General features: G+C 44.4%; 2 protein-coding genes and 1 long non-coding RNA gene across 3 annotated transcripts in view; 2 read left to right on the top strand and 1 right to left on the bottom strand.

Annotated features, from left to right (window-relative positions):
* Positions 1-27507, top strand: part of LOC311520972 (large ribosomal subunit protein uL22) — a 316080-nt gene that overhangs the window by 250627 nt on the left and 37946 nt on the right. The gene's annotated exons all lie outside the window — the stretch shown is intronic.
* The window catches only part of LOC311520359, a 91864-nt gene that overhangs the window by 45306 nt on the left and 19051 nt on the right, over positions 1-27507 (top strand). The window lies entirely within an intron of this gene.
* Positions 11552-25968, bottom strand: LIPG (lipase G, endothelial type). The gene is made up of 10 exons (XM_084627795.1): positions 25510-25968; positions 23362-23558; positions 21513-21692; positions 20217-20328; positions 16588-16812; positions 15862-16104; positions 15148-15268; positions 14192-14410; positions 13497-13597; positions 11552-11841 (listed from the first exon to the last, which is right to left on the bottom strand). The coding sequence occupies exons 1-10, from the start codon at positions 25601-25603 to the stop codon at positions 11831-11833; spliced, it is 1503 nt and encodes a 500-aa protein (XP_084483921.1). The 5' UTR covers positions 25604-25968; the 3' UTR covers positions 11552-11830.

The raw sequence follows: 27507 nt of genomic DNA, 5'->3' as shown, positions 1-27507 counted from the left end.
TGACATAAACTCTAGTCCACCCAAAGGTTACAGACAATCAGTTTTGCTCTTTCTTCTGTATAGTCAGTTTTCCCAATTGTCTCTGAGGAGCCTTTCACTCAGCAACAGGGGAGAGAAGAACATTTAAAAAGAAATAACAAAATAGACAAAGAAGTCAGTAAAGGGACTTTGGAACAATTATAGGATCTGGAGCTACTTTGGGCTCAATTTTAAAAAGCATACTAGATTTAAAGTTAATGGTGTCCGTTTAAGTACCTGTAGGCTGGACTATCATATCAGTCAATGTTATTTTACTATCATCAGTCAAAGTTACGATGTTATTGTTACTGCAACTTGCCTGGAATTAAGACAAGAGTTTAGGACAGCAACTGGGGGTGCTGGGAAGATGAGACCCAACAAAAATGTGAAGCTAATCCTCTAGCTTTGTGCCTTTTAGGGCCCAATCCTGTGAAGTGCTGAGTACCCTCCTCACCTAGGCCCAGATCCACAAAGAGATTTAGGTGCTTAAATCCTGGATTTAGGCTGTACTGCAATCCACAAAAGACATGTTGAGCTGCTGCCTCACCCTGTAGGTGCTTAAACTCACTCACCACCTAAATGTTTGCTGTGAACGTTACCTAGGTGCCTACCTTTCTGCCTCTGGGTATGTGCACTGGTGCCTCAAGCAACTGGATGCCTATCTCATGACTAAGCCTCAGGATGATCGTCAAAGTGCAAATAGGCATTGTTCTGCCTGTCTTCCCTGTGGGGCCCGATCTGGTAGGTGTGCTGAAAGGATGCCTAACTCCACACAAAACAGCTGGAGGTGGGCTGGTGGCCTCCCTTATAACCTTTAGCCCAGTGGTTAGGCAACTCACCTGAAATGGGGTGTTCACCCCACACCGGAAAGGAAAGCATTAAAAGCAATCTAGGGGGGGCTGCACAGGGAGAAGCCAATTGGAAAGAGGCTGCACGGGACAGCCAATCAGGGCCCATCAGGCTAATATAAAAGAAGCTGCATGGCCACAAGCAGTCAGTTGCTGCAGGGAGCCCAAGGCGAGAGGACTGTGTCCCCAGCGGGCTGTAGGAAGGTAGCACCGTGGACAGAGCAGTTGCTGGCAGGGACCAGGTGTGCATGAGGAAGCTCCTGGCTGGCTGCTGGGACTTGTGGACTGGAGAAGAGGGTGAAAAAGGTGCTAGGACTGCGGGAAGTGGCCCAGGGAATTGAAGCAGTATTGGCAGAGAAGTTAAGGAGAGGCAGCAGGAGGCTGCTATCTACAGGGTCCCTGGGCCAGGACCTGGAGCAGTGGGCAGGCCTGGGTCCCCCTCCCACTTGCCACTGGGGAAGTGCCTGGACTATTCATGGAGATACTGAACCCCCGCCCCCGGAAGGGGGAAAACACAGATGTTGACATGGTGAGAGAGCTGATTCAAGAAAAGGACACTGCAGTTCCTGGGCTGAGACAGTTCTGCAGACGGAGAAGGCGGCAGGGAAGGTCACCAGGAGAGGGCACACCAGCTGAGAGCTAATCCCTGAGACGGCCAGCAGGAGGCGCCACTCTGGTGAGTGAACTCCCTGAGGCTGACACAGGGTGTGGGAGACCTCTGTTCAATTTTTTGCTCTGCCTAACGAGAGGGGATTTGTATAGGGGTTTCCCGCCTTTCAGGTGAGTACCCTAACCACTAGACCAGGGGTAGTTAATGGGCGGACTGCAGGCCAAATCTGGACCACCGGATGCTTTTGAATGGACTGTGAAATCTTTTTATTTACTTATTATTATCATTATTGTTGGTTTTGTATTTTGCCTGGAGTCTGGACCTCAACTGTACCTTGACCAAGAAATTTGGACCTTGGCAAAAAATAATTTGATTGCTTCCTGCCTAGACTATGGGATGTTGTTAAGGCCCTTTGTTTTCTGTTTTTATTTTTATTTCCCAGGAATTTATCAGTGTGTGTTCTAAAATTTAAAAAATGGAGGGGATCAGTAAAAGCTGAAAACAAAGGGCAGGGGGAGAGGTGCTCCGTGCACACGGGTGGGGGAAGGGGAGATGGTCTCAATGTAGTGGTCCCAGCTCCCTGCCCCTCTCGCTTCCCCCCCATGAAAAGAAAGCAGAGGGGCCACTCTGAAGGGTACTCTGTCTGGTGGGGAGGGGGTCAGTTCTCACTGGTACAGCCTTCCACTCCTTTCCTGACTCTGGCCCCTCAGTGAAGCCCCATCTGCTTCCTCTGCCAAAAAAAATTCTCAGATAGTGAGAATAGCTCTATACCCCAGTGGTTAGGGGCACTCCACTGAGAGCTGAGGAACCCCTGTTCAAATCCCTTCTCCTCACTGAGGTGGCATTGAACCATATCTTGGGTGAGATCACTAATCCCTGTGCTAAAAGATATAAGGGAGTTGTCATCCTTCTCCTTCTCTTTCCAAATGAGCCCCCCCATTTTGCATCTTCACCATTTTTAGAGGAAACAGCTCAGGTGCCTGACTCCAGCCAGGAACCCTCTCCTGGGGATCCCAAGCAGAGATAGGCACCTCCCTCCAGACCCAACTTAAGCACTAAACTCCCTCTCATCCACATCTGCTACTGGCTAGCTTAGGCGGCTCCCTGCCTAGTGTGCTGGCTTTTGTGGATCCCATTCTCAGGCATCTGTCTCTTCCCACACGTTCTATAGGGAACCTAGGCATCTAACCCATGGTCTGTGGATTCCACTGGGTGGCCGGACACCTAAAAGTTAAACATAGCAACACTTTGTGGATCTGAGCCCTAGTGACCTCAATGGGAGTTGAGTGCTTGTGACCTCGCAGGATCAGTGTTTGACGGAGTCATGCCTTTGGCTTCATCCAACTCCCATTGGAGTCGATGGAAAGAATCCCATTAATTTCAGTGGGAATCAGATTGGGCCCTGAGGCCTTGATCCTGCAAAGACTTATGCATTTGCTTAACTTTATGTGCTCTGAGCAGCCTCATTGACTTCTTCATGACTACTCCAGTGGCTAAAGCTAAACTTGTGCATAAGTCTGTGCAGAAGTGGGGCCACAAATTGTAAACCATTTGGGACAAGGGCACGGATCATTTTTGGGTCTGGTTCTGTTCAATATCTTCATCAGTTATTTAGATAATTGCATAGAGAGTACACTTATAAAGTTTGCAGACAATACCAAGCTGGGAGAGGTTTACAAGTTCTTTAGAAGATTCAAAATGATCTGGACAAACTGGAGAAATGGTCTGAAGTAAATAGGATGGAAGTCAATAAGGATAAATGCAAAGTACTCCACTTAGGAAGGAAGAATCAGTTGCACAAGTGCAAAATGGGAAATGGCGGCTGAGGAAGGAGTACTGCAGAAAGGGATCTGGGGGTCATAGTGGATCACAAGCTAAATGAGTCAACAGAGCAACACTGTTGCAAAAAAACAACAACAACAAAAAAACAAGCAAACATCATTCTGGGATGCATAAGCAGCAGTGACATGAGAAGTAATTCTTCTGCGCTACTCCGTGCTGATTAGGCCTCAACTGGAGTATTGTGTCCAGTTCTGGTCTAGAAGAATGACTTATGAGGGAAGATTGAAAAAATTTGGTTTGTTTAGCCTGGAGAAGAGAAGACTGTGACGGGCCACAAGTTTTCAAGTACATAAAAAGTTGTTACAAGGAGGAGGGAGAAAATTTGTTCTCCTTAACCTCTGAGGATAGGACAAGTAGCAGTGGGCTTAAATTGCAGCAAGGGAGGTTCAGGTTGGGCATTAGGAAAAACTTCCTGTCAGGGTGGTTAAGCACTGGAATAAATTGCCTAGGGAGGTTATGGAATCTCCATCATTGGAGATTTTTAAGAGCAAACACCTGTCAGGGATGGCCTAAACAATATTTAGTCCTGCCTTGAGAGCAGGGGACTGGACTCTCAAGGTCCCTTTCAGTCCTGTGATTCTATAATTATCTATTTAGCAAGGGCCACCTTCTGTATAGCCTCATGTATTCTTGAGGTGCTACATACATCATAATAGCAACTAATAATTTAATTGTAAATTATTTTCTTTGGATACTCACTCATCTGAAAAGAACCCAAGAGTTTGTTGTTCTTTTGTTGCACAATGTTTAGTTTGCATGCAAGGTCAAAAACAAAAGCAGATGTTTCTTCAAGTTGAAACTCTGTAGATGTTGCTTACATGCAAGCCAAAATATCATTTGACTTTGATTGTTTGGGCTTTATTTATTAACATAATTAAGGAAAATATTCAGTACACAAATGCTAACCTCTTTGTGTTAATTAAAAGTTTCTGCTAGAGCACTCTGAAGTAATATTGAATGCTTCTCCCTTCTTTTCCATACCAAGGATGGGAAGGAGTGGGGTTTTCAGCTGCTTTTCTCTTCTATATGGGCAGATGTATAAGCAGGAGATGGGTGAAAACAAGAGGGTTTTGGATAAGTGTCCAAAAGTCTGACTATTTGTCTGATATGTATAGAAGCCTCTTGGGGGAGAGTGCATGTCTAGTGGTTAGCACAGTTGATTTGGATCAGCACGTTTGAGTTCTGTTTCTGCCTCTTCCACTGATTTGTTGAGTAACAGTTGGGCCAGGCAGTTAATTCTCTCTCTGCCTCAGGTTGGGGGTGGCTGTTTTTTACAGAGTTTCTATCCTCTTTGAAAGATGCTGGGTTAACAACACTGGGCATTACTTTACCCACAGAACAGGAGACAGCACTGCAAAGTTCCCATCCAATGTGCCTCAATCCTGCCCAGGAAGCACTACCAGTCTCCATGCTCAGTCAGTTCTTGGCCTCTCTTCTGAGACTCTTTGCAATGGTGCAAGTTAATACCCATTACAGTGGTAGGTCTTGCAATGTGGATTCCCGTTTGATAGCTCTGAGACCAACAAATGCATTTGACTGAGGTCAGTGAACTCTGCCTTAATTTACACATCTGTAAAATAGATATGTCAATATTAATGTACTTGCTAGCATTATTTGATATTTATTTGAGGTCCATGATTGTACATGTATTATTAATTGGGCTCTCCCACAAGATGACCGTAAAGATCATTCCAGGGAATAACAAAACGTGGTTACTTCATGGAGATCTGTAAAAACACAGGTCCTCTTCTGCCTAACATTTCAGGATACTATGGGGCAGTCTCTTCTGAGAGGAAAATGACTAATAAGGATGATTTCAAGGTGTGACCAGAGTCCTGGGGGAGCCCACTGAGGTCACTCAATTATGGTGAACTGCAAAGAATGGGGCAGACAATCACCAAAGCTGGTGGATATTCCAAAACTTACATTTACCAAGCCAGCACAAAACAGCTTCTGTAATACTTCACTGGTTACCCAGAAGCCAACAACACTGTTCTCTTAAAGCAACCCAGCCTCAGTCCTCCACCCAGACACCCAAGTCAAATATGATGAGGATTACTGAAAATCTTATTCATCATATAAGAAAGTTCTACCAATCCCAAAGAATAGGACACATTACCTCCCAGGTTAATGAATATTCCAGCTGTTACCCGAATACATGCTTACAGCCAATTCTTATTAACTAAACTAAAATTTATCAAAAAAGAAAAGAGGGAGAGTATTGGTTAAAAGATCAGTATACATACAATGCTTATGTTCAGGGTGATTCCAGGTTAGGACGGGAGATCTCAATGTTGGGCTTAAGCTTCCCCTGCATGAAGCATCAAGTAGATTTGAAATAAAAAGGATCAGGACCCAACCTCTTTTTTAATACCGTTTCAGGCCTTCTTTGACAGGTTGGAGTCCTTCAGTGAACAATAGGCAATTATGGAGACTTATTTCCTAAGCACCAATGGTAATTAGCTACACAAATTAACATAAGGCAATTTATTCATTAGGCAGTCTGTCAGAAACTTCAAAGAGACATATAGACAATGACTTTATTGCACCCAAGATTCTCTGAATAAATAGCTGTAGTGACAGACAGGAACTGTCTGTTTACATGGCTAACCTTTACCAAGATATGAGTACACACATACAATTAGTATCCCCTCTAACTTCTAACAATATAGGTTTGCAGTTCAAAATTCTAGGCTATCTACCATGGAATGGCCATAATTACTATTTACATACTCTTCTAACATGTCTAAAGGTTGGCTTTGGGTCATTTAGCCTGCAAGCTGCTTAATCCTTTCTGGCCATGTGTCACACTTTGTATAAAATTTGTTTCAATTATATAACAGTGGTAGCAACAATGATTTGCGTGGTCATATTTTAATTCGATAATGTCACACAACATACTCCACTTCTTGAGGTATATTTTGCTCATCTGAAACTAAAACCAGCCTTGCTGTTGATATTTTGTTAGCCAAAAGGAGGCTGCACATGAAAAATTTAACCAGACTTAACTTTGGTCCAAGTTTGGGATTGTTTCTTTTTTTTATCTGAGCCAGTTTGCCCATTCCTTTATAACTAGGATCACTGATTATAAGAGATGGAATAGTGTGACCAGGAAAGAATTTATTGGTGGAATCTTATGTTCGTAACATGAATCTTATCTCTTCAACCCCCTCCCCAGTTTTCCTTCTTGTGGCAATCTGTGTCAGAAGGAATTTACTTGGACTACTCTGCCTTCTATGTCTTCTTTGTAATGCTGGCCATGAAAATCCTAGAGCTGGGTGAAACGTTTTGCAGAGTGACCTAGAACAAAAAAGGTAGGGATGTACAACAGTATTTTTTTCTTTTTTCAAACCTCAGAAAGAGATCTGATTCCATTTGACTTTAAGTTTGGAGTCTGGGTCAGTTCTTGTTTAGGTCTTGTCTACACTACAAAGTTTTGTCGGCAAAAGCTGCGTTTTGCCAACAAAACGGGAGGTGTACACACTACAAAGCTACTTTTGGCAGCAAAACTCTGCTGTTTTGCTGACAAAACAAAACCATCTCAATAAGAGACATAAAGCTTTTTGCGGGTAAAGTTAAAGCGACAAAGCATCCGCGTACACTGCTGTTTTGTCGACGTAACTGGCTTCCACCAGTATCCCACAGTGCCGGCAGTGACCCGCTCTGCTTACTGTTTTGATCTCTGCTGCCCTGCAGGCATGCGCCTCTCTCCTTTCAAAGTTCCAGGAAGTATCTGACAGCTGTGGGTGCTGCTCTGTTCTGGGAACAAAGAGAGCAAATCATTAATGTGGTATACTGTTGTTTTCCCCTGCACTCAGAACACAGGGGCAGGCAGACTGCTGCTGCGGAAGGGGCGGGAGGGAAGGAGGGCAGGAACTGATGTGCTGTTTTGACATTCCTCCGTACCAAGAGCTCACAGAGCGGCTCAGGATGCCACTTCCGGCAGCTAAGGATGCTGTAGGAGAACTCGGCAGGCAGAGCGGGCTGCTTGGGCAAGAAACTGCTGTGTCGAGTAGCAGATCTGGGGGCTATGTTGGGGGGCTGTTCCCCCTTCCCCTGCCTCAGGATAGGTCAGTCAGACTGCTGTCTGACCCGTCTCCTCCCAAACGCACCCTTCTCCCTCCCCCCCTACACTTCAGTTGAAAAGCGGCTGACAGATGGGATTGAGAAATCTGCATCATGTGATGCTGTACCTGCCCCATGAGGCATTGCAAACCCTTCGCAAAGCACCCTGGCCAGCTACACAGTGGGATAGCTACCACAGTGCACTGCTCTCTGTGTCGATGCAAGAGCTGCTAGTGTGGATGCACTCTGCTGACACAAGGAGCTAGTGTGGACATGTAACAGCAGTTTTAATTAAAGAGCTTTCATTAAAGCAGCATAACTTTTGCCAACAAAACTTTGTAATGTAGCCAAGGCCTTAGGAAAGACTGTTATACCCATTCTTATCTGCGGTATAAAGTTTGCTGACACTTTTGCACAGATTTTAAAAAGTTGCTAAATTCTGTGTGTTCACTGCCAAGAAAAAATTCCTTGGAAGCCAGTGACTGTATAATTTGTGTTGGGATGTATACATTCTAGCAAGAGTAAAATCATAACTCATCCCATTGTTGTTTCAGGATCATTACCTTCAGGTCCTCAGATTTTTGCAATATGGCACACGTGAGGCTACCTTTGGAGCTTCACTTGTGGAAAATGACTATCTGTGTTGCACATTCTCTATGGTTTCCAGTGCTAAACACCACTACTGGCTTCCAGTTCAATTCAAGGCATTGATTTTGCTCTATAAAGATTTTATCATTTGGGAACTGTCTGCATGTGGGGAGATGGTACCACTTGCCCGCTGTAACATCTAGATAAGATGAGAAAATCTGAAGTACTCCTGCTAACAATCTGGTATTGGGGCTTAAAAAGCTGGAGTGAGTGGGGTTACTCTGGAGAATTGTGTGTGGCATTGTTACAAGAGAGTTGTCAGTTGGATGGAGATTGACTCTAAGCATGTGCATTAAAAAAACCACCCCACTTGGTCATTTCTATACTGCCTTTCCAAAAAGTAGCTATTTTCTTTGCATAAGCAACCATACCTCTGTTTTTAACATACAAAAAGGTTTACTCACCCCTGAGTTAAATCCTTCAGGGGGTATGGCACAGGTTTTAGATACTTACCTCCTCTGCAAAACCACTGTATTGATGGGATATGTGCCATCAGCGACCCAGACAAAAGATTTCCTTAAAGCCACAAGGATAGCCTGCCCAAAATGATTTCGTAAGATCGCTGCACTGGCCTTGTTACAGGTGGGGAGATTTGGAGAGTTAAGCTATTCTTGGGACAGTTAGAGTGAAGTTCATAAGTGCTTAGTGCTGGCCTAACTTGGCTTTGATTGAAGTCAAGGGGAGTAGTCTTCGGCCCATACTCAGCCTTTCTGAAAAAATCTCATTTTAGGAAAGTAAGATTAATGGAAGAAATCAATGGACCAGTGGGAAAAAGGACAAATTTGTCTTGGCAAGTTTTGGGGAGGCTGCTAAACACCAGCACTGGCCCCTGGAGTCAAACAAACATGTTCACTACCAAAATGGTGGTAGTTGCTTAAAGGCACAATAGGCTTCTAGAAAGCAAAACCCAGCCCACCAAGCACAAAGAAATTAGAGGGAAGTTACCTAGCCAAAGTAGAAATTCAGATCTTTAGTTCAGCACCAATTTGTATGTGGATCAGGCTAAGAGATAAGGAAAAGTGCTGTCTTGGCTGAAAACAGTAACTCTTAACTAGCCTGTTTCCTTCTCCCCTAGTAAGGTCGTCTTGGAAATTTCTGGTTTCAAAGTAGCAGCTGTGTTAGTCTGTATTTGCAAAAAGAAAAGGAGGACTTGTAGCACCTTAGAGACGAACAAATTTATTTGAGCATAAGCTTTCGGGAGCTACAGGTCACTTCATCGGATTTCTGGATCACTAAAGATCTCAGAATGAAACACTAGGAAGTATCATATTAGAATCCCTGGATAACTTATTTGCAGTTGATTAGCAGTATTTTTTTTTTACACAGATGTGCAAATTCAAAATGCACTCACTTTGCAGTTCCCTTTCAAAGGGAGGGTCATCCCTTTGGCAATGCAGGATTGTTACAGAACATTGTCAATACCTTTTTCTTTTTTCTTTTTAAAGTTAGAGGAATGTAAATGCGGGTGTTTGGAATGGCTGAAGTCTCACGAATTGTCCTGCTGCAGTAACTTGTCTAGACTGCTTTTTTGTTCTTAAAGCAAGTGTAATAAACTTCACTTCAGTGAGAGAGTCTAATCTAAATGTGGGCAAAGCTGTAGCAGGGAGAGCACCCAAGCTTCCTCACTAAAGTATGGAAAACTTTGCAGCTGAGATGGCGTAGAATGTGTTTCCTTGCCTGCCTCCACTAGAAATTCTTTCCCCTAGTCCCAATGGCTAGCATTACCCTTATGTTCACTGATCTCAGACACCATAGTTGAAGCTAAGACAAATTCAGACCGGAAATAAGGCACGAATTTAACAATAAGTAATGCTGTGGATTTTATGTCACTGAATTCTTAAATCAAGGTTGGACGTTATTCTAAAAGATAAACTCCAGGAATTATTTTGGAAATCAGACTAGATGATCACAGTATTCATTCTGGCCTTGGAATTTATTAACCACATCCTGTTCTCAGTGACTTCACTGGCAACAGTGTTTGACCTGCATTGTTTACAAGTTTGAATAAAATAGGCAGAAGGATTTCATGGCCAACTTACAGGGTGTTCTCCTTTCCCAGAATTACAAACTGTGCACCTTATTTCTACAAGAGACTTGTTTATTTTTCTGCTTAAAGTTTATAAAAACTGTTATTCCAAAGCAAAGTTTAAACTTTTTACAAATGTACATTTGAGAAATAAATAGTGTTCAAAGTCATACAAAAAACATAAATATACAAATAGAGCTTCAAGACCACTGTATAAATATATGGCATGGCGACAAATCACAGATAGTTACCAGAGGCTTCAATTATTGAAGACTGTATATAACCAAGACAAACATCACGCTATTCTCCAAATATGTATGGTTATTTTAACTTTGGTTGGAATGAGACACTAAGAAAGAAGCCAAACTAACGCACCCTTGTTGGCCCTTTAAAGAGACGTGGCTGATGACGGTCTTCATAACTTAAAGCATCAGGCCGCCTAGCAGCTCTGGTGTTTGTGTAGAAAGCATTGCACTTTCACACCAAAACCAAGAGTGATCCCAAATGTATTAAAATGCCCCCACCCCCTGAAAAGACAGTCAGGTCACCTCTGGCCTAAGCAGACTGAGTACCTGCAAGAATCTGGCCTTTTCAGAACAGTAGTTTCCCGCAGGATGGATTAAATTTAATTCCATTACAAAACCAAGCTTAGCTGGAATCCTGGAATAAAAATATCGTTAAAACACTTTTGGGGTGGAAGGGTGGTTATGTGTTGTAGGTTAAATTAGTTCCCAAACCTTGTCAAGTGCCTGCGTGTGCACATACTCACACAAAACCTTAAAATGTGCCTTGCTGCTACAGTTGCATTCAAGTTCAGTTTGCAGAGGTGAATGCATCCTCAAAATACATATTGCTGAATGATGTCAAGCTTGCCTGTAGCAGTACAGATACCTTCCAAGTATACAGTAAGTCAATGGCTGTTGCCCTTCTATATGGTTCAGGACAAGATCTGCATGAAGCAAGTACTGGATAGTCCTTGTTTAAATAAAATACTGACGTTTATCAGAACAAACATTTTAAAGGAAAGTAGCTGCCAATAACTTCAGGATCTGCGTTCTCGATAGAACAGAGGGGGATGGAGTAGTGGACTTTTTTACAGGATTAGCCATGTGTACTACAATATCTGGCAGATCTACAGTAATGGTCTCTGGGAAAAGCAAAGGACAGAATGGAGAGAAGATGGAAGTTAGAGGAGAGACTACCTTGTGCTTAGCCTTTTACACTTTGCTGGTTTGGGCTACTCATTCTTCCACATCGTTTAGTGCAATTTTAGACTCTGTAGTACTCCTAAGCTGTACATACACTGTTATGCATCCTCAGTAGCTTAGTCACCAGCTATTCTGATCAGCTAAATCAATTTCCCCTTGACTTCTACGGCACATAGGTAGACTAGAACCAAGGCACAGATTTATCTCAACTTTGTTGATACTTCCAATGGTCTGGGACAACTGGGAACAGACTATGCAGAGCATAACACAGATCAGGAAAATTAGGTTAATGCACATAAACTAGACTCCCCTAAGTAGGGTGAGTTTAGTAATTTTAATAAGTTATTCTAGGACAGCAACTGAATGCATATGGATCACTCCTCACCAGAAACATTGCCTGCATCAGTTCAACAAGACCGAGTTCTCTGTCCTGAATAGTAAGTGATACTAAGACAAACTGCATAAATGTCTCTCCACCTATGTAATCTTCTGCAGTAGGCTTCTCATATGTTTTGGATAGTTAGGTCCTTTTGTGCAAGTCTTCAGAAAAACCTTCAGTGGCGATTCAAAGCTGATCTAAGGAAAGAGTGGGGAGAAATGGATGAAAAGAAGAAATACCTGGTAAAATGCAAAGCTGGCTTTTTTTTTTTAAGTTCAAAATTGTAACATATGGCTTCGTAAGAAAGCAAGCCATGGACACGTGAGACAGGCTGAAGACTAGGTGCAATTTAGTATTTTGTCTTATTTGGAACCTTTGCCTACAATAACTTTCAGAGAGCTGGAACCTTTTATGGGAACTCCAACTTGTACCAAGTGTAACGTGCATTTAGACAGACTTGCAGATGGCTGTGATGCAAGGCAAAAAGTGTAATTGCTAATAGACAAACTATATGTTTAAGATCTTTGACTCTAGAGCCTGCACATTCAGTTGTATTCAGGAATGGATTGATACTTTGACCTACAAATCTAACTACAACTTACTGAGGGCATAACTACATTGCAATTAAACACCTGTGGCTGGCCCATGTCAACTGACTCAGGCTAAGGAGCTGTTTAATTGTGGTGTAGACATTCACGCTCAGGCTGGAGTCAGAGCCCTGGGACCTTCCCCCTTGCAGGGTTTCAGAGCCCAGGCTCCAGCCCAAACTTGAAGGTCTACCCCACAATTAAACAGCCCCTTAGCCCAAGCCCCACAAATCCAAGTCAGCTGACACGGGCCAGCCACAGGTGTTTAATTGCAACGTAGATATACCCTGAGGGCCTAAATCTGCCCATCCATTAATACTCATCTACTTACTTGTCAAGTAAGCTACTACACCAGATGAGAAAGGGTGGTAGATTCCAGCCCCAAAGCAGTAATTCCAGGAGTGAACCTACACCATGAGGAAGAGTCTGGTTTGCCAGCTGTCTTTCTGCTATGTAGGCATTACTGGAAAGTGCATTACTGCAGCCTGCCTTTGTACCTTCTGGGTTAGGTCTGGGTATTTGTTTCAGCTAGCACATTGTCCAATTCCTTTGCCATGAGAATCTTATATTGGCCTTTGCACATGATCTCGTTTGTGAAATTCTTAATACACACAGCAGCAACACTAAAAGCAATTCACTATTTCTGCCAAATCTGGCACTAGATACCATCTGATATTGCTCAAAGACAGAATTCTGCCATCTGAGGTCACTGTGCAAGCAAACTTTTTACACAGGGCTTTGTTACAGCGTTTGCAAAAGCTCTAACAGTTTGCATTTTGATTAGTGTTGTACAGACTCTTCTTTTACAGCTTGGACTTTACGTCCAAGAGGTGCTAGACCTCTAGTGTATCTCAGATGAAGTCAGTGGAGTGATCTAGAACAAATATGGACTTTTTTTTTTACTACATAGGATAGTTAGAGTCATCAAATCCTCACTACTTAACACTTGATGGATTTAAAGTCACACTGCAGGAGCAATCCGAATTGATCAGGAGGGTGCACTAGAGTTTAGAGTACCTCCTTTGTAGAAGCGGTTATATAGCCCTAAATGGGCCAGCTGAGTTTTCATGAACATGCCTTTAGTAATTAGGAGTCCACTGAGTTCTATTAAGCTTTCTTGCTCAAGACTGTAAGAACATCTGTTGCAAATTTCTCCCCACTTACTGAAATTTCAGTGTCAATCTGGTTATACTTGTCCTCATTATACACAGCTTAATGCCTTAGACAATAAGATTTCAAAAGGTAAGCATTTAATTAAACCCTACCTTGGTTTTTTGTTGGCCATCCATCTCTACATTTCACGAACCAAAGATCTTTACCAGGAGATATGTTGGTCAGCTGAAGATCCTCTGCACAGAAAGTTAACCTGAAAGGAAAAGGTCAGAAGCCATGGAGACATTACACATACAAACCGATGCAAGTTATTTATACACTTTAGAAAGTAGCTTCTAAATGGAACACATAGCCATTATTCTTTTCTAGAGACAGAGAAGGGGTCAGCAAAAGTTATAGCACTGTTCACTGGCAGGAAGGCAATTCTTGTCAGATTTGGGCCATTTCTATTTCAAGAATGCTGTTTCACCACTCCTTCTAGAGTATTAGTTTTTAACAGTGATCAGTCTGCTATTGAATGGCATTCACAATAATTAGTTTCCTTCTCTAGTTTAGTGCTTTACAAGTAACATAAGGGGCAGTAAGAAGCCAAGTCCTTGACACAGCATGTATATTCTTCTGAATTAATTAGCTTCTCTAACCGGCAACGTCAGGAAGTTCACCACTGTAAGCCCTGCTACAGGGTGCCATCTGACAGAGGCATTGCTTGAACCATCAAAGGTCCCTCACTGAGCAGCCATTAGCTACTTTTCTTGCTGTCTTTGACACATCTGAACACTCTTGATTCGGAAGTCTCAAACTCCCATCAAGTCACCAGTGTTCCCTAAAGAAATACTGCTCTACTCACTTCTGTTGCGTTTCCCCAGACTTCACACGTATACGTCTGATCTGCAGCTCTTTGGAAGGTTTAGCAGATCGGAACCAGTAACTTTTGAGCTCTCTCCACAGATTGTACCAAGACTGAGATGATCCCTCCCAGGTGAGCTTGATCCGTAAGAGGTCACCAATGTCTTCTTCAGTATAGACCAAGAACGGGTTAGTAGAATTCAGGCCAATTTGCTCAAGTCTGAAAAATAGGCAGAGACTCAGCATTCTTCCTCATTAATGAAGCAACTTACTGCACTTCTCAAACACTTGTGTTGGGAAAAGAAGAGTTTTAGAGAGAGCATCAAGCATTCCACACAGGCAGTTGACGATCATGGTTCTAATTTGTTACTGGTTTGATTAAAGAAAGTGACTCTGGCTATCTGGTTTAGTGTTATCCTTGTGGGGTGTCTCATATTTGGCTCCTTCATTTTTCTAGCACCTCCTAAGGCAACATGCAGTTACAATTCACATCATCCTTCTGGGGGAGTAAGTAAAGGAACTATACACCCTTTTTGTAATCCCCCGGATGAGGAATGCTTTTTGCCAAGGACAGACTACAGGGGGATGCTTTTAAACCACATAAAAATCCTCCATCATGCAAGGCAGAGGAGAGGTCTTTGGTAAGATTGGTGGTAGGGAAAGAAAAGAGGAAACAAGGCACATTACCCCTTACAGCCCAGGGATTTGTGTATCAGACTGGAAGCCAATCTACTGTCTCCTACATGGCAGTTCATCTCCCCAAGAGTAAAATCTGGCACTAATTAGGTTGCTGCTTTATCATCATTCAGCAGATCTTTGGATATTAGACTCTACTGCAACAATAGCAATAATTCTTTCTCAACTCTACTTTTATTGTTAACAGTTGCTTCTAGTTCCATGAGTCCTTCCCACTGTTCTGATCAAAATAGGGAGATGAGTCAGTTGAACTCCACTTACATTTCCAGAGAGAGGGGTTGAGACTCGCCATTGGTACCATGAAGAGTGACTGAGAACGTGGGTTCCGTTTCTCCTAAACTTTTGTAGCTGAAGATATGCATTTTCATCTGATAATGGTAAACTGAAGAGAGACAAGCACAGAGTCCAGTTTGTGAATAGAGGGCATTGTTTATTCCATGACAAGTTGTGGTTTGCAAGATGGTGCCAGCTGGCAGAGACGAGATCACCCATACAAGTAGCCTTAATGGGGGCCTATGAGCCTTAGCTCAGATTAGAAAGCTGATAATTACTCAGCCACAGATGGAACTCTAGGACCATTCCCTGAGCCTTGTGTTGCAGCAGAATCCTAGTGATCTTCTACCTTCCCCACACAGTTCCTACATAGAGGAACATTGTTGAAAGTGTCCTCTTACAGAAGTAGTCAGGGAAACATTTGTTTTAGTGGGGAGGTGGAGTGTTTATGTTCTTCCTTAATATTAAATGTTGCTATCTTGCTACCAGGAAGCAGATTTTATTCACGTGTATTAATGAAAGTTGCTTTTATTGTCACCATCTGTTGCACATCTGTACTATTTTAGTTTCTGCTAAGCCCTCCAAATTCTAAATCTGAATTCAAGAATTCTGAAACAGAGGGAGATAACTTTATAGAGAACAGAATATTTTTGTCAGAGAGATGAGTGGGTTATGATCTCAGTAGCTTAAAAAAAATACTACCTCTGAAAGGCATATCTGCTCTGGTTTTTAAGTACATCTTGCTGTTCCTTTTGTTCCTCATTTTCTTGGCATTGTAGCCAATGCTGTTGCAGCGGTTCTTTCGGCAGCTCAGGCAGATTCCCTTCTTGAAACGGCTGGAGTCGGTGCACTGAAAGGCGAAGCTCTGCTTATCTTGGTTCACAAGGGAGTCCACAAAGAGGTGTACAGCTCGCTCATGTTCACATCTAACAACATCCCCAATATCTAGCTCAATAGAGAAAGATGTGGTGGTAAGATACACTTCAGCAATTTAACATTCACCACCCCAACACCTACAATCTGCTGCAAAAGTTAGTGAGTTAAACTAATTGTAATTCAATACAAGTTAAGTCTAACCAAAACCAGATACGCTTCTCAATTAAAAACAATGAAACATTAATACAATACATTTAAGGCTGACAGACTTTTGTTCAAACACATTTAGCTGTAGAGATGGAAGGCAAGACTTCAGAGCCAGTATAACATGGCCTGAAGTAGAAATTCATTTTTCAGCTCCTGATGCTTAACACCAGACTTACAAGATTTACTGATTTCAAGAGGAGAGGGCAGTCTAAAGACAGCTTAGATGGAGAACTGCCTCTTGTTAGATTGTAACTATTATTCCAATACACCTGCCTATGTAAGGTGTGTGTCTCTTCCCCCCCCCCTTCCCCAGTCAATTATTAAATAGGAAAAATAAGAACTTACTCCCATATGCAATTGCTCCCAAAACATCACTTAATCCACAACCAGGCTGGAAATCTCCCCCGTTGGGATAAACATCAATGTGACCCACAGGCATCTGGATCCCAATGCTAACACCCAGTGTTTCCTTTGTAAATGTATGAAGAACGTCCACAAAGTCTGCATCATCAGGGGAGAGACGTCTGTGAGGATCAGCTCCTTCAAACATAGGGCCAGCTGGATCCAAGCCTGTTAAGCAGAGCGCACAATACAGCAGCAGCAAAAAATCTGCTAGGTACTTTCCTAGCAGAGGGTGACGCAACCAGACCCTACCCCCCAGGGTACAGTCTAGAAAAACAAGTGTACAATTTTCATTCAATCACTGTCACACGGAGTGAGTGTGTGCATTAATAGCTGGAATCTTCCCAGGTTATTAAGGGACATTCCTTCAAAACTGCTGCTGTTAGAAGCTGTGATTCAAAGAACAGAAGTTTTTAAAAAAAAAAAAAAAAAAAGGTAGTGAAATGTCCATGGTGCCGGACACTCCAGCCACTAGGCACTTGTGAGTCTGTATTAGAGGGGTCCAATGGCGTGGCAACCAGGGCAAGTACCACCACGAGGTGTCTGATCACCAGGAGAGAAAGCTGGTCATTTGTTTAGCCATTATTCATGTTGTGAATGGAGGAAGTTTGTGTTGATACAGTTCTGAAATGTGTCACTGTTAGTGCTTAGGTATTAAGGGCTAAATCTGGACTTCAACAGGAGCAGTGAGTGAGCAGTGGATTGAACAAGTGAAGGCCTTTACCCTGTAGGACACTTTATTATCCCTTCACATGGTGTGGAATGAATATAAAACTAGAGGCGTAAAGTTTAGCTTAAATTTGGTTAAAGAAATGTGTTGTAAAGAAAGGCCCTAACTAGCAACTAAGAGAAAGGCCTTGAAAGTAATGAGTTATAAGTAGGGAGGGTGGCAGGTTCAAAAAATAACTAATGAAATAAGGGCAGTTTCTAAAAAGAAGGTCTCTGACTGATAGAGGTGACTGCAGATGGTTTTAAATAAGACATTGTCTGTCTTAAAATGAGCCAACATGGATCTTCCCACCCCACATACCAGTGTTATCTCAAAAATTAGAGCCTATGTGAACCCAGGTGCAACAAATAAAACCCGTTAGTCAGAAAGGAGGAGGGGAGGAATAGCCTTGGAGAAAGGTGGTTGTAAATCTTATCTGGACTAAGACTAGAAATGAGGGTAAACTGTCTCAAATTTGTTTTTCGCTGACATCAGTAATTGGCAATGACATCTCTTGTTAAAGGGTATAAAAAAAAATAAACTCTTAAAGGGTTCATTGCTAATACCTGCCTGACCACACTGGAGCCGACCAATATGGATCTAAGCATCCCTGGGTTTAGCCTGTTTTAGTATCTTGATCAAATGCTTATCAATATTTTGTTGCTGTTTCGATGTAATAACTTATTTAGGCATGTTTACAGCAATTGTATAAATAACATTTGGCCTTTGGATTTAATAAAGGAATTTATAGTTAAGTTAGCATTGTGCTAATACCCTGCATAAATAGTAACTCCAACACAAGATAAGTTCTGTGGGTAGGTGTGTTAGTTGAGATTTTCATGTAGGGGCATAAGAGATGTGACTTGGAGACAGGTTCATTAGTACGGGAGGGGCAAAGGAGACAGTTTATGAAGCATGAATTTCTATAGGGGAGAGGAACCACTGCAGAATCCAGAAGGTAAATTGGCAGAGGAGAGATTGGTGGGGAAGAAGAGAGAGAGGTAGTAAAGAAAATCTGAACAACTGACCTTTCCCAGTGTTCAAGGGATCCAAATTCCTATTAGTAACACCATATTGATGCCTTGGACAATAGGAAATTTCTTTATGGTAATAAGGTCTAGACAAGAGTAGCTGGTTAACACTAAGAACTAAAGATAGGTCAAAACCAAAATGTTTTGTCTGAACCATCCTGTACGTTGGCAATTTTTAACCTGAGGAACCTGGTTATAAGTAGAGCCCCTTCCAAATTCACAGTCCATTTTAGTCAATTTCATGGTCAGAGGATTTTAAAAATCGTTAATTTCATGAGTTCAGCTATTTAAATCTGAAATTTCACAGTGTTGTAATTGTAGGGGTCCTGACCCAAAAAGGAGTTGGGGGGGGGGAGGTCACAAGGCTATTGAAGGGGGGTTGCAGTACTGGTACCCTTACTTCTGCGCAACTGCTGGTGGCTACATTGTCTTCAGAGCTGGGCAGCTGGAGAGCAGCAGCTGCTGGCTAGGAGCCCAGCTCTGAAGGCAGAGCTGCCGCCAGCAGAAGCAAGGATGGCACGGTGTGGTATTACCACCCTTACTTCTGCTCTGCTGCCTTCAGAGCTGGGCAGCCAGAAAGGGTGGCATGGTATGGTATTGCCACCCTGACTTCTATGCTGCTGCTGGCAGGGGGCTGCCTTCAGAGCTGAGCGCCCAGCCAACAGCCACTGCTTTCTGGCCGCCCAGCTTTGAAGGCAGCGCAGAAGTAAGGGTGGCAATACCCCGACCCCCCTAAAATAACCTGGAACCCCCCAGCAATTCCATTTGAGGTCAGGACCCCCAATTTGAGAAACGCCAGTCTTCCCCTGTGAAATCTGCATAGTATAGGGTAAAACGACACCAGACCAGATCTCACAGTCCAAGACCCATTTTTCATGGCCGTGAATTTGGTAGGGTCCTAGTTATAAGCCACTACTAGCCACTACCCTATTTTGTCTTATCTAATAAAAATGAACCTAGTTGTCTCTAAATTGAGGGCTTGTCACATTTGGAGGTCACCAGGTGGAAATGTCAATTTCCACTGTTTAGTAACTTTAAGTACTAGTTTATTCAAATGGTAGTATTATCTGCTTTCCCCGGTCACTTATACTGGTTTTGTTGCAAGTGTTTATGGGGAGATGCATATCTTATCCCTACTGTAGCAGGTAATTAAGCTATACACATTATTGCAGGGAAAGTCCTGTTCCCAATGAGGCCCTCCCCACCATGTTTCCAAATAATCTCTACAAGATCCAAGTCATTCCACATGGAAAGATGAAAGTTTCTCTTTAGACTACTGGCTTTCTGAACCAATAGCACTTTACTAGGAAGTGAGTCATGGAGGGACAAAGTAGCTCTTCACAAAGGAAGAGCGGAGTTTAAAATTTGAAGTCGGCCAAAAGGGAAGCAAATGGCTCTCACGCTTAGGCTAGCTTGTAGGCCATGTCTACTCAGAGATTTAGAATTTTGATAGCAGGGATGGATCTGAGAGCATCTGAGTGAATCCGTGTTTAGCTTGCACATCTAGTTGGGACCTGAAGCCAGTTAGTGCCAGCAGTCTCACTTTCATGAGAAAGCGTCAGGACTAATAAAAATCCAAGGATCTTTTTTTCTGGCAAAAAGTGAGAGGTAGAATCGCCTTAGTTTAATATCCTTTAGATGCAAGAAAAGCCATCAGTGAGGAGTGTGACTGGAGAATTACAAAAGAAAATAAGTTGGATACTTTAATTATTACTAACCCCAGACTAAGACATCTCAACAAAGCAGTTCAGATTTTGAGGTTCTGACAATCCTGTTAATATTGCAGGAGGAGACAAAAGTATTGCATGGTAGCAGTTTTAGGACAGCCTTACCTGTAATTCTGCCTATTGTTCCATTTGCATAGTTACCAGCATATCCAGCAACATGGGCACCAAGACTGTACCCAATTAAGTGGACATTCTCAAGCAGCAGGTTCTGCTTTTCCTGCAAGTGTAGAAATAATTAAGTTTGTTCATATTTTCAAGAGAGTTGATAACTCATATCTAGAAGAGGGACTCAAACTGCAAAGTTTAGGTCTAGACATCCCCAGTGTAAAAGTGGTTTTGGATCGTGCCTGTAACTGTTATGTTTTCTCAAGACACCGGCAAGGTGATTCAGTCGTTTGGAGACTAGTCAGTCCTGTCTTGTTTCTAGCCTTCAGTCACAGTAAAGGTATGCTTTGAGAAACTATCTGGAGTGAGGAGTCTGGGCTTCAGTGCATTCAACTTTAGTAACTTAGTAGCAGCATTAGCAGGGTAGCTTTTATTTTTTCCAGCAATGGTACTGATTTTTGGATGCCAAACTTGACATCCAAGTCATCTTCAGACATCTTCAGAGGTCTGAGCATCCAAATTCCAACTGAAGTCAATTGGTTCTGCAGGTGCTCAGCACCAAGGGCGCCAGAATGTTTGTAGAAGTGGGGACGGCCAACCGACACTGGAACCAGGGGGCTATGCCCTCCCCTTTTTTAACATGGGCATCATTTGGGGGGTGCGGGGGTAGCGTTGCACTTCCCACCCCACCCCCCAAACTGCAAGCCTTGGGTAGGCGTGGAGAGGCACCACCAAGGGGGCTGCGATTTGTGGTGGGGGATCAGCTCAGTTTGGAGGGCAACACTGCCCCCCAAACTACACCCATGTTAAAAAATGGGGGGCATGCCTCCCTACCCCAGTTCCAGCACTGTTGCTCAGCACCTCTGAACACATGCTCAAAGAGTCTCAATCTGGGGCATCTGCAAATAGAGGCACTCAGTCACTGGTCACCTCTTGAGAACTTGGGCCTTAATTTTGATCAAGTGAAGGGTCTAAACTTTTAAATTCAGTAAGCACTGTATATCTGCTCTTGTTTGTAGCATTAGATAAGGTCATCCCATTGGCCAGAACTCCAGTCCTGATGTAAGCAGATGTATCCTCACTAAAGCAGGAATAGAATCACTTAAGAGTTGCTCCTGCTTACACTAGGTTTGAATTTGGCACATCTTTGTGCTTGACTGTGCCACTGAACTGAGATCAAGAATTACACCATCTTTCACATTCCAGAAGTGCTAGAACTGGTGTACGTTCTGTTCCCCTGTGCAAATTGAACGATACAGTACACTACAGCACAGGGGGCAGTATTACAAGTTTTACCTGTAACCAGTTGAGCACCCTTGCAACGGCCTCTCCAACCACCTTTGTGTTGTTCACAGCATCAGTATAGAGCTGATGGGCAAGTCCAAGCCAGTCCACCACCACCACATTAGCACCCTTCTCTCTCTCCTGAAGAGCGGCCACCAGGCTTTCCAGCCAGTTTTCAAACAAGCCACTCATCTACAAGAGAGAAAATATAAGTTCTTCCTGGTCATAGAAAGCTGGACACACACATGCCATTAGGTTAGCCTTAAGCTTTAAAATTTACATGGTCAACTTTTTACAGTTACAGCTTTAACTAGGCACCAGTGCTTGTATCCAGCACTTCGCTAGTATCTCTATAAAAAAAAGAGGTCTTCTCTTGAACACTGTCTCCACGCTTCATTTAGAAAGTTCGATTTCTTTGGTCAGCTTCATGTGGCACAAATATAAAATGAGGATAAAAGACCCGGGCTGGTCAGTTTGATTTTGCAGAGTTCTTATAAGTGCTAGCAACATGCATCACTATGCTAATTATGCCTTCAAGCATAAGTAGTAGGAGGTTGCAAAGTACAGAACACGAAAAGTACAGTAGCCTGTATATTCTACACCAGAGACTACTTGGGCCTCCCCATACTGGAGGACGGGGGGGCGGCCCACAATCTAAAGGGGAGGACACATGACCGCCTCACAGGTCTCCTCTGCCCAGTGACACCTTCCGCCATGCAGAGATGGACAAGTGGCTCGTCCAAGGCCCCATTCCTCCGCCCAGGGCTGGCCTGATCCTGCCGGTCACCCCCACTTCTCGTAGCCCCTTTTTGGTGATCAGTTGGCAAGAGCAAAGGGGTCAAATGCCCAATTTTGCCAAAAAAGTTGAGATATCCAGGGCCAAAACAGTCACCTGGTCACCCTAGGCCAGGGCTCCCCAAACTTTTTCAGTCATCCCCCTCCTCCCCATCCCCGCTGCGAAGCGGAGGCCTGGAGCTGGAAGTGGGGTTGCGGTCGGCAGCATGACCAGAGGTGCAGGTGGGGCACAGCCAGGAGCCGTGGCTGGGAGCAGAGCCATAGCTGGGGCTGGGGCAGGGCTGGGGTGGGGGCAGAGCGGAACTGGGGGCAGAGCAGGGCTGGGTGGCGCTCCCACCCTTCCCCCGTGGGGGCTGAGCCAAGCCCCACTGTGCCTCCCCCAGCCCTATTATGCTGCCCCCTCCCCTCCAAATTTTCCTCTGTGCCCCTCTAGGGGGACATACCCCACAGTTTGGGGGCCACCGCCCTAGACTGTGATAAGAGCTGCCCAGGGAGCCTGGGCAGCTATGGGGAGCCCAGAGCCCTCCATCTTCTGGGCAGGGGGCTGAGGTGCCTGAGAGCCCCTGGCCTGTGCGCCTGAGAGCCCCTGGCCTGTGCGCCTGCCCCCCAGGGCATCCCACTCAGGGCAGGTGGAAGGTCCAGGGCTCCCAACAATGGCCCAGGCTCCCTGGGCAGAATATAGAGGCTGTGTAGAATATACAGGCTACTGTACTTTTTGTGTTCTGTACTTTGCTCGTACCACGGCCCCAGCTTCCGGCCAGGCCAAGGGAAGGGCCTTGGGGGAAAGGGGTGAGCAGGGGGCGGGGCCCCATGGCGGAAAGCGGGAGGAGATGTGGAGGGACCCAAATGTTCTTTGTGCCCAGGACCCCAATAAATCTTAATCTGCCTCTGGGCACTTGACCCCTCCAACACCCCTTCTAGGGGTCGCCTCTGTTCTCGACAGAGACACATGCATGAAAACTCAAGCATACCAAATAATATTGTTAGAGCCGTTCGTGCTGCCCAATTAAAGAGCACAAAGAAAACTAAACAGTGCCTAGAGCTACATTGAATTCCCCATACTTACTGTCCATCCATGAATAATAAAGAAGGTTTTAGCTGTCAAATTGAATTTGCAGTCCTCTAAACATTTGTCTTGGCCTATGGAGAGAAAGCAGTCTTCATCCCCTGGAACTGTGGAGGAGCGAAGATTAAACTTCACTTGTAGTTTCTGAGCCTGTGCAAGTTCTTTTTCTTTCTTCGGCAGCTCAGCAATAGTGTCATCTGGAGACAGATCAGCAGGGTGCATGGTTACTACTTTTATGGTCTTATTCAACAAAGTAGATGCAAGGTAGGATTTAGAAGTAGAGTATTTTAAGAGTTTGCTGCCCTTTTGGTGTCAAACGAAGGCTGGGATATGGGAAATCAGATTCTCCACTTCTTCAATTTGAGGAAGGGGAGGTGATTTTCTGGTTCACACAAAATACAGTACTTCTAAAGATACCTCTAAAAGACACCAGCTGGCAGAGACAGCTGCATAGGGAGGATACCTCAACTTCTTTAAATGCCCTTGTCTACATCCTCTGCAAGTGATTCAAAGTCAGACACTACATCCCCCTACTTATCATCCATCCAGTAGAGCAGCATTTTCCAGCTCAACAGCTGGCTTTTGTTCTGTCAAAGCAAGAAGCTTCATGCCGTGTTCTTCTAAAGTTTTGAAAAACAGGTTTCTCAGTAATATCCAAACTTTTCTGAGGCCTGGGGCTTCTTTAATGGAAGATTGGGACTTCTGCCACTTTCCTGTAATTGAACTTCACACAGGATCTCCTACACACTATGGCAAACTATCCTGATTACAGATTGGTGAGCTGCCCAGTCACTTCAGTCTGCTAGCCACAGTAGTTTGGTATGGAATTACAGGAGGGAGGGAGGGTGTCCAGAAGGATGCCATGGGGGGATACTGTGCTGTTCATTTAATTAGTGTAAGTCAGTTATGCAGAGTAGATAATGTTGATTGGCTTTCAGGAGCATGGCTTGCTGCAGCTCAAATAGGCCAAAATGTATTGACCTTCCAAAATCTAATTATCCATGGAAAATGCTGCAGCCCTTATTAGCACAAAATCCCCATTGACTTTGATGGCAGTTCTGAGAAAGGGTTACAGAATTTGCCTTTCCCCTTCCCATCTGTACTTTAAGTGGAGGCAGGGAGTGATTAACAGCTGGGTTTCTGTGGAGCAACAAGTGCTATATTTGACACTGAATCAGTTTAGAATTCATTTCAAAATTGGTGTCGAGTTTTACTGTAAGTGCAACTTTTATAAACTGAAGGGAAATTTAGCCCTCGTGCAACTCCTGTGACTTCAGTGGAAGTACACCTGCTTTATACCACTGTCCCTTTACTAGAGTTTTACAGCTAACAGGTAGGATCAAGCCCACGTTAACATGAGATTACGTGTCTTGATCACCTCAACATGCTATTTGCCTTGTCTCTATCACCTTACAGAATGCACCAGGGCTCAGGAGAACAGGTGAGCAGAACTAGCTATGAAGAGGTGTGTATGTGAGAGTGTGTCTAACAGGTTTCCTGTATCCAGGCTCCAAGAAGTGACAGTTAGTTAGGGGTGCTGTTCGAGGGTACTGCTTATGCCTTGCTACACTATCTACATAACAGTTTGTTTAAAGCTTGTAGAGTGAGTAAAATATTTCTAGCGTTCAGAGGGAACTTTCATATATTTCCTAGAGCACTAGCTCGTCTACCTGTTCAGCTGAAAAAGGCTACTTCGATTTCCTACCCCATGCCTACACTGCGTGATGCATGTTCCAGCTTTCTACACACTCGTCTTATCAAATACTTAAAAAGAAATCAAGTTTTCTCTTAAGAGGTTTGCTATTACAGTAATGGAACCACCTCTCCCAGCAGTTATCCCCTTCAATCTGAAACTTTAGTGCCTTGTATGGATCAAGACTGTGGGTGGTAGGAGAAATCCACCATTATGTTAAACTAAACTTATATGAACTTTATTTTTACAATAGCAGTTTATTTAATACCCAGTACAAAAAGGTATGAAAGTGGGCATTGAACCAACCAAAGGAACACGGCCAAGAACAAGTTAAAGTCACCATGGAGTTATAAGTGGGGCACATAAATGACTGGAATCTGACTGTCTAGTCCATGCGTTAAGTCAATGAAATCACTGTTGCACTGATCCTTACACTAAGGGCTGGTGTCAGTTACCTTTCAGCAGTTCTTCCTTTGCAACCGGTGCGGAGTCCCTCGGTGCAATGCCAAAGACAATTCCAATGAGCAGCAGGAAAGCAGAGCTTCTCATTGCTTAAACGAGTCAGGATCTCTTCTTTTTGCGCGCGTGTGTGTGTGAGGGGGGGTCTCTTCTCTTTTCCTGCTGCTGGCCGTATTCCAGTCGGAGCCGGGGAGATAGATGCACCCGGCTTCTCAGCCTCCCTCCTCCACCAGAAGGAACGAGAACGTAGCTCGTTCAAAGGAGAGAAAGGGAGAGGAGCAACTGCAAGGCGCCTAGAGCTGCCGGTGAAGCCTTGCTCCTGCCAAGAGGCGGGCTGGGGGGTAGTTGTTACCGTCAGAATTGGGAGTCACCTGACCCATGGCCAGATGGTTTTGACTAATTTATGCGTGGCTGCGGGATCCGATTGGTCACACCCTCCCCGGACGCGAGGCGGCAGTTTTCCAAATAGTCTGAATGAAGCCGGCAGCCCGCGGCGCAGCGAGGCAGGAGGGAGCCGGGGAGCAGCGTGGCGTTGCCGGCGGCGGCGGCCCGCCCTGCCGCCACGCGGGGCCGCTGGAGGCCGCCTGAGCTGCCCCCTGCGGTCCTGTGCCCGGGGGTGGCAGCGGGATCTTCCCGCTTGTCAGAGCCGGGCTGGGGCACGTCGCCCTCGCGTCCTCCCGCTCCGCTTCTCCGGGGTAACAGGAGGCCGCCGGGGGGAGGCTGAGTCCGTCCCCTTTCCGCAGCTGCTCTGGGGGAGGAGGGGACTCCGCTTCTAGACCTAGACTTGGGCGCCGCAGCGGGGGGGGTCCCAGAGTTGCTGGAGCCAGCCCTGATGCTTTACTGCTTCGTCCCTGGCACAGTGCTGCTTTCTGACTCAACACCCTTACCCCCTCCCGCCATGCTACTGCCTTCTCCACCCAGCCCCTTGCCTGCTCCTCTTCCCCCCACACCCCCTTCCAGGGCAGCTACTTCCTGAGCCACTGCCCCCATGTCTGTCTACATCGTCCCAGTGCACCCATCACCAGGGGATCAGTTCTGGGTCCGGTTCTGTTCAACATCTTCATCAGTGATTTAGATAATGGCACAAAGAGGACACATAAAGTTTGCCAAGGATACCAAGCTGGGAGGGGTTGCAAGTGCTTTGGAGGATAGGGTTAAAATTCAAAATGATCTGGACAAGCTGGAGAAATGGTCTGAAGAAAACAGAATGAAATTAAGAAGGACACATGAAAAGTACTCTACTTAGGAACAATCAGTTGCACACGTACAAAATGGGAAATGACTGCCTAGGAAGGAGCACTGGGGAAAGGGAGCTGTGGGTCATAGTGGATCACAAGCTAAATATGAGACAACACAACAGTGTAACACTTGCAAAAAAAGCAAACATTCCAGGATGTATTAGCAGGAGTGTCGTAAGCATGACACCAGAAGTAATTCTTCCACTTTACTCTGTGCTGATTAGGCCTTAACTGTAGTATTGTGTCCAGTGCTGGGTACCACATTTCAGGAAAGATGTGGACAAATTGGAGAAAGTCCAGAGAAGAGCAAGAAAAATGATTAAAGGTCTAGAAAACATGACCTGTGAGGGAAGATTGAAAAAATTGGGTTTGTTTAGTCTGGAGAAGAGAAGACTGAGAGGGGCCATGTTATCAGTTTTCAAGTACATAAAAGGTTATTACAAGGAGGAGGGAGAAAAATTATTCTCCTTAACATCTGAGGATAGGACAAGAAGCAATGGGCTTAAATTGCAGCAAGGGAGGTTTAGGTTGGACATTAGGAAAAACTTCCTATCTGTCAGGGTGGTTAAGCACTGGAATAAATTCCCTCGGCGGTTTGTGAAATCTCCATCAGTGGAGGTTTTTAAGAGCAGGTTGGACACACCTGTCAGGGATGGTCTAGATAATACTTAGTCCTGCCACGAGTGCAGTGGACTAAACTAGATGGCCTCTCGAGGCCCTTTCCAGTCCTATAATTATATGGCACTCTGTGGATGG

The sequence above is a fragment of the Lepidochelys olivacea genome (assembly GCF_965140295.1).
Source record: "Lepidochelys olivacea isolate rLepOli2 genome assembly, chromosome: 5".
Lineage (NCBI taxonomy): Eukaryota > Metazoa > Chordata > Testudines > Cheloniidae > Lepidochelys > Lepidochelys olivacea.
This window is presented reverse-complemented; position numbering and strand designations above follow the sequence as displayed.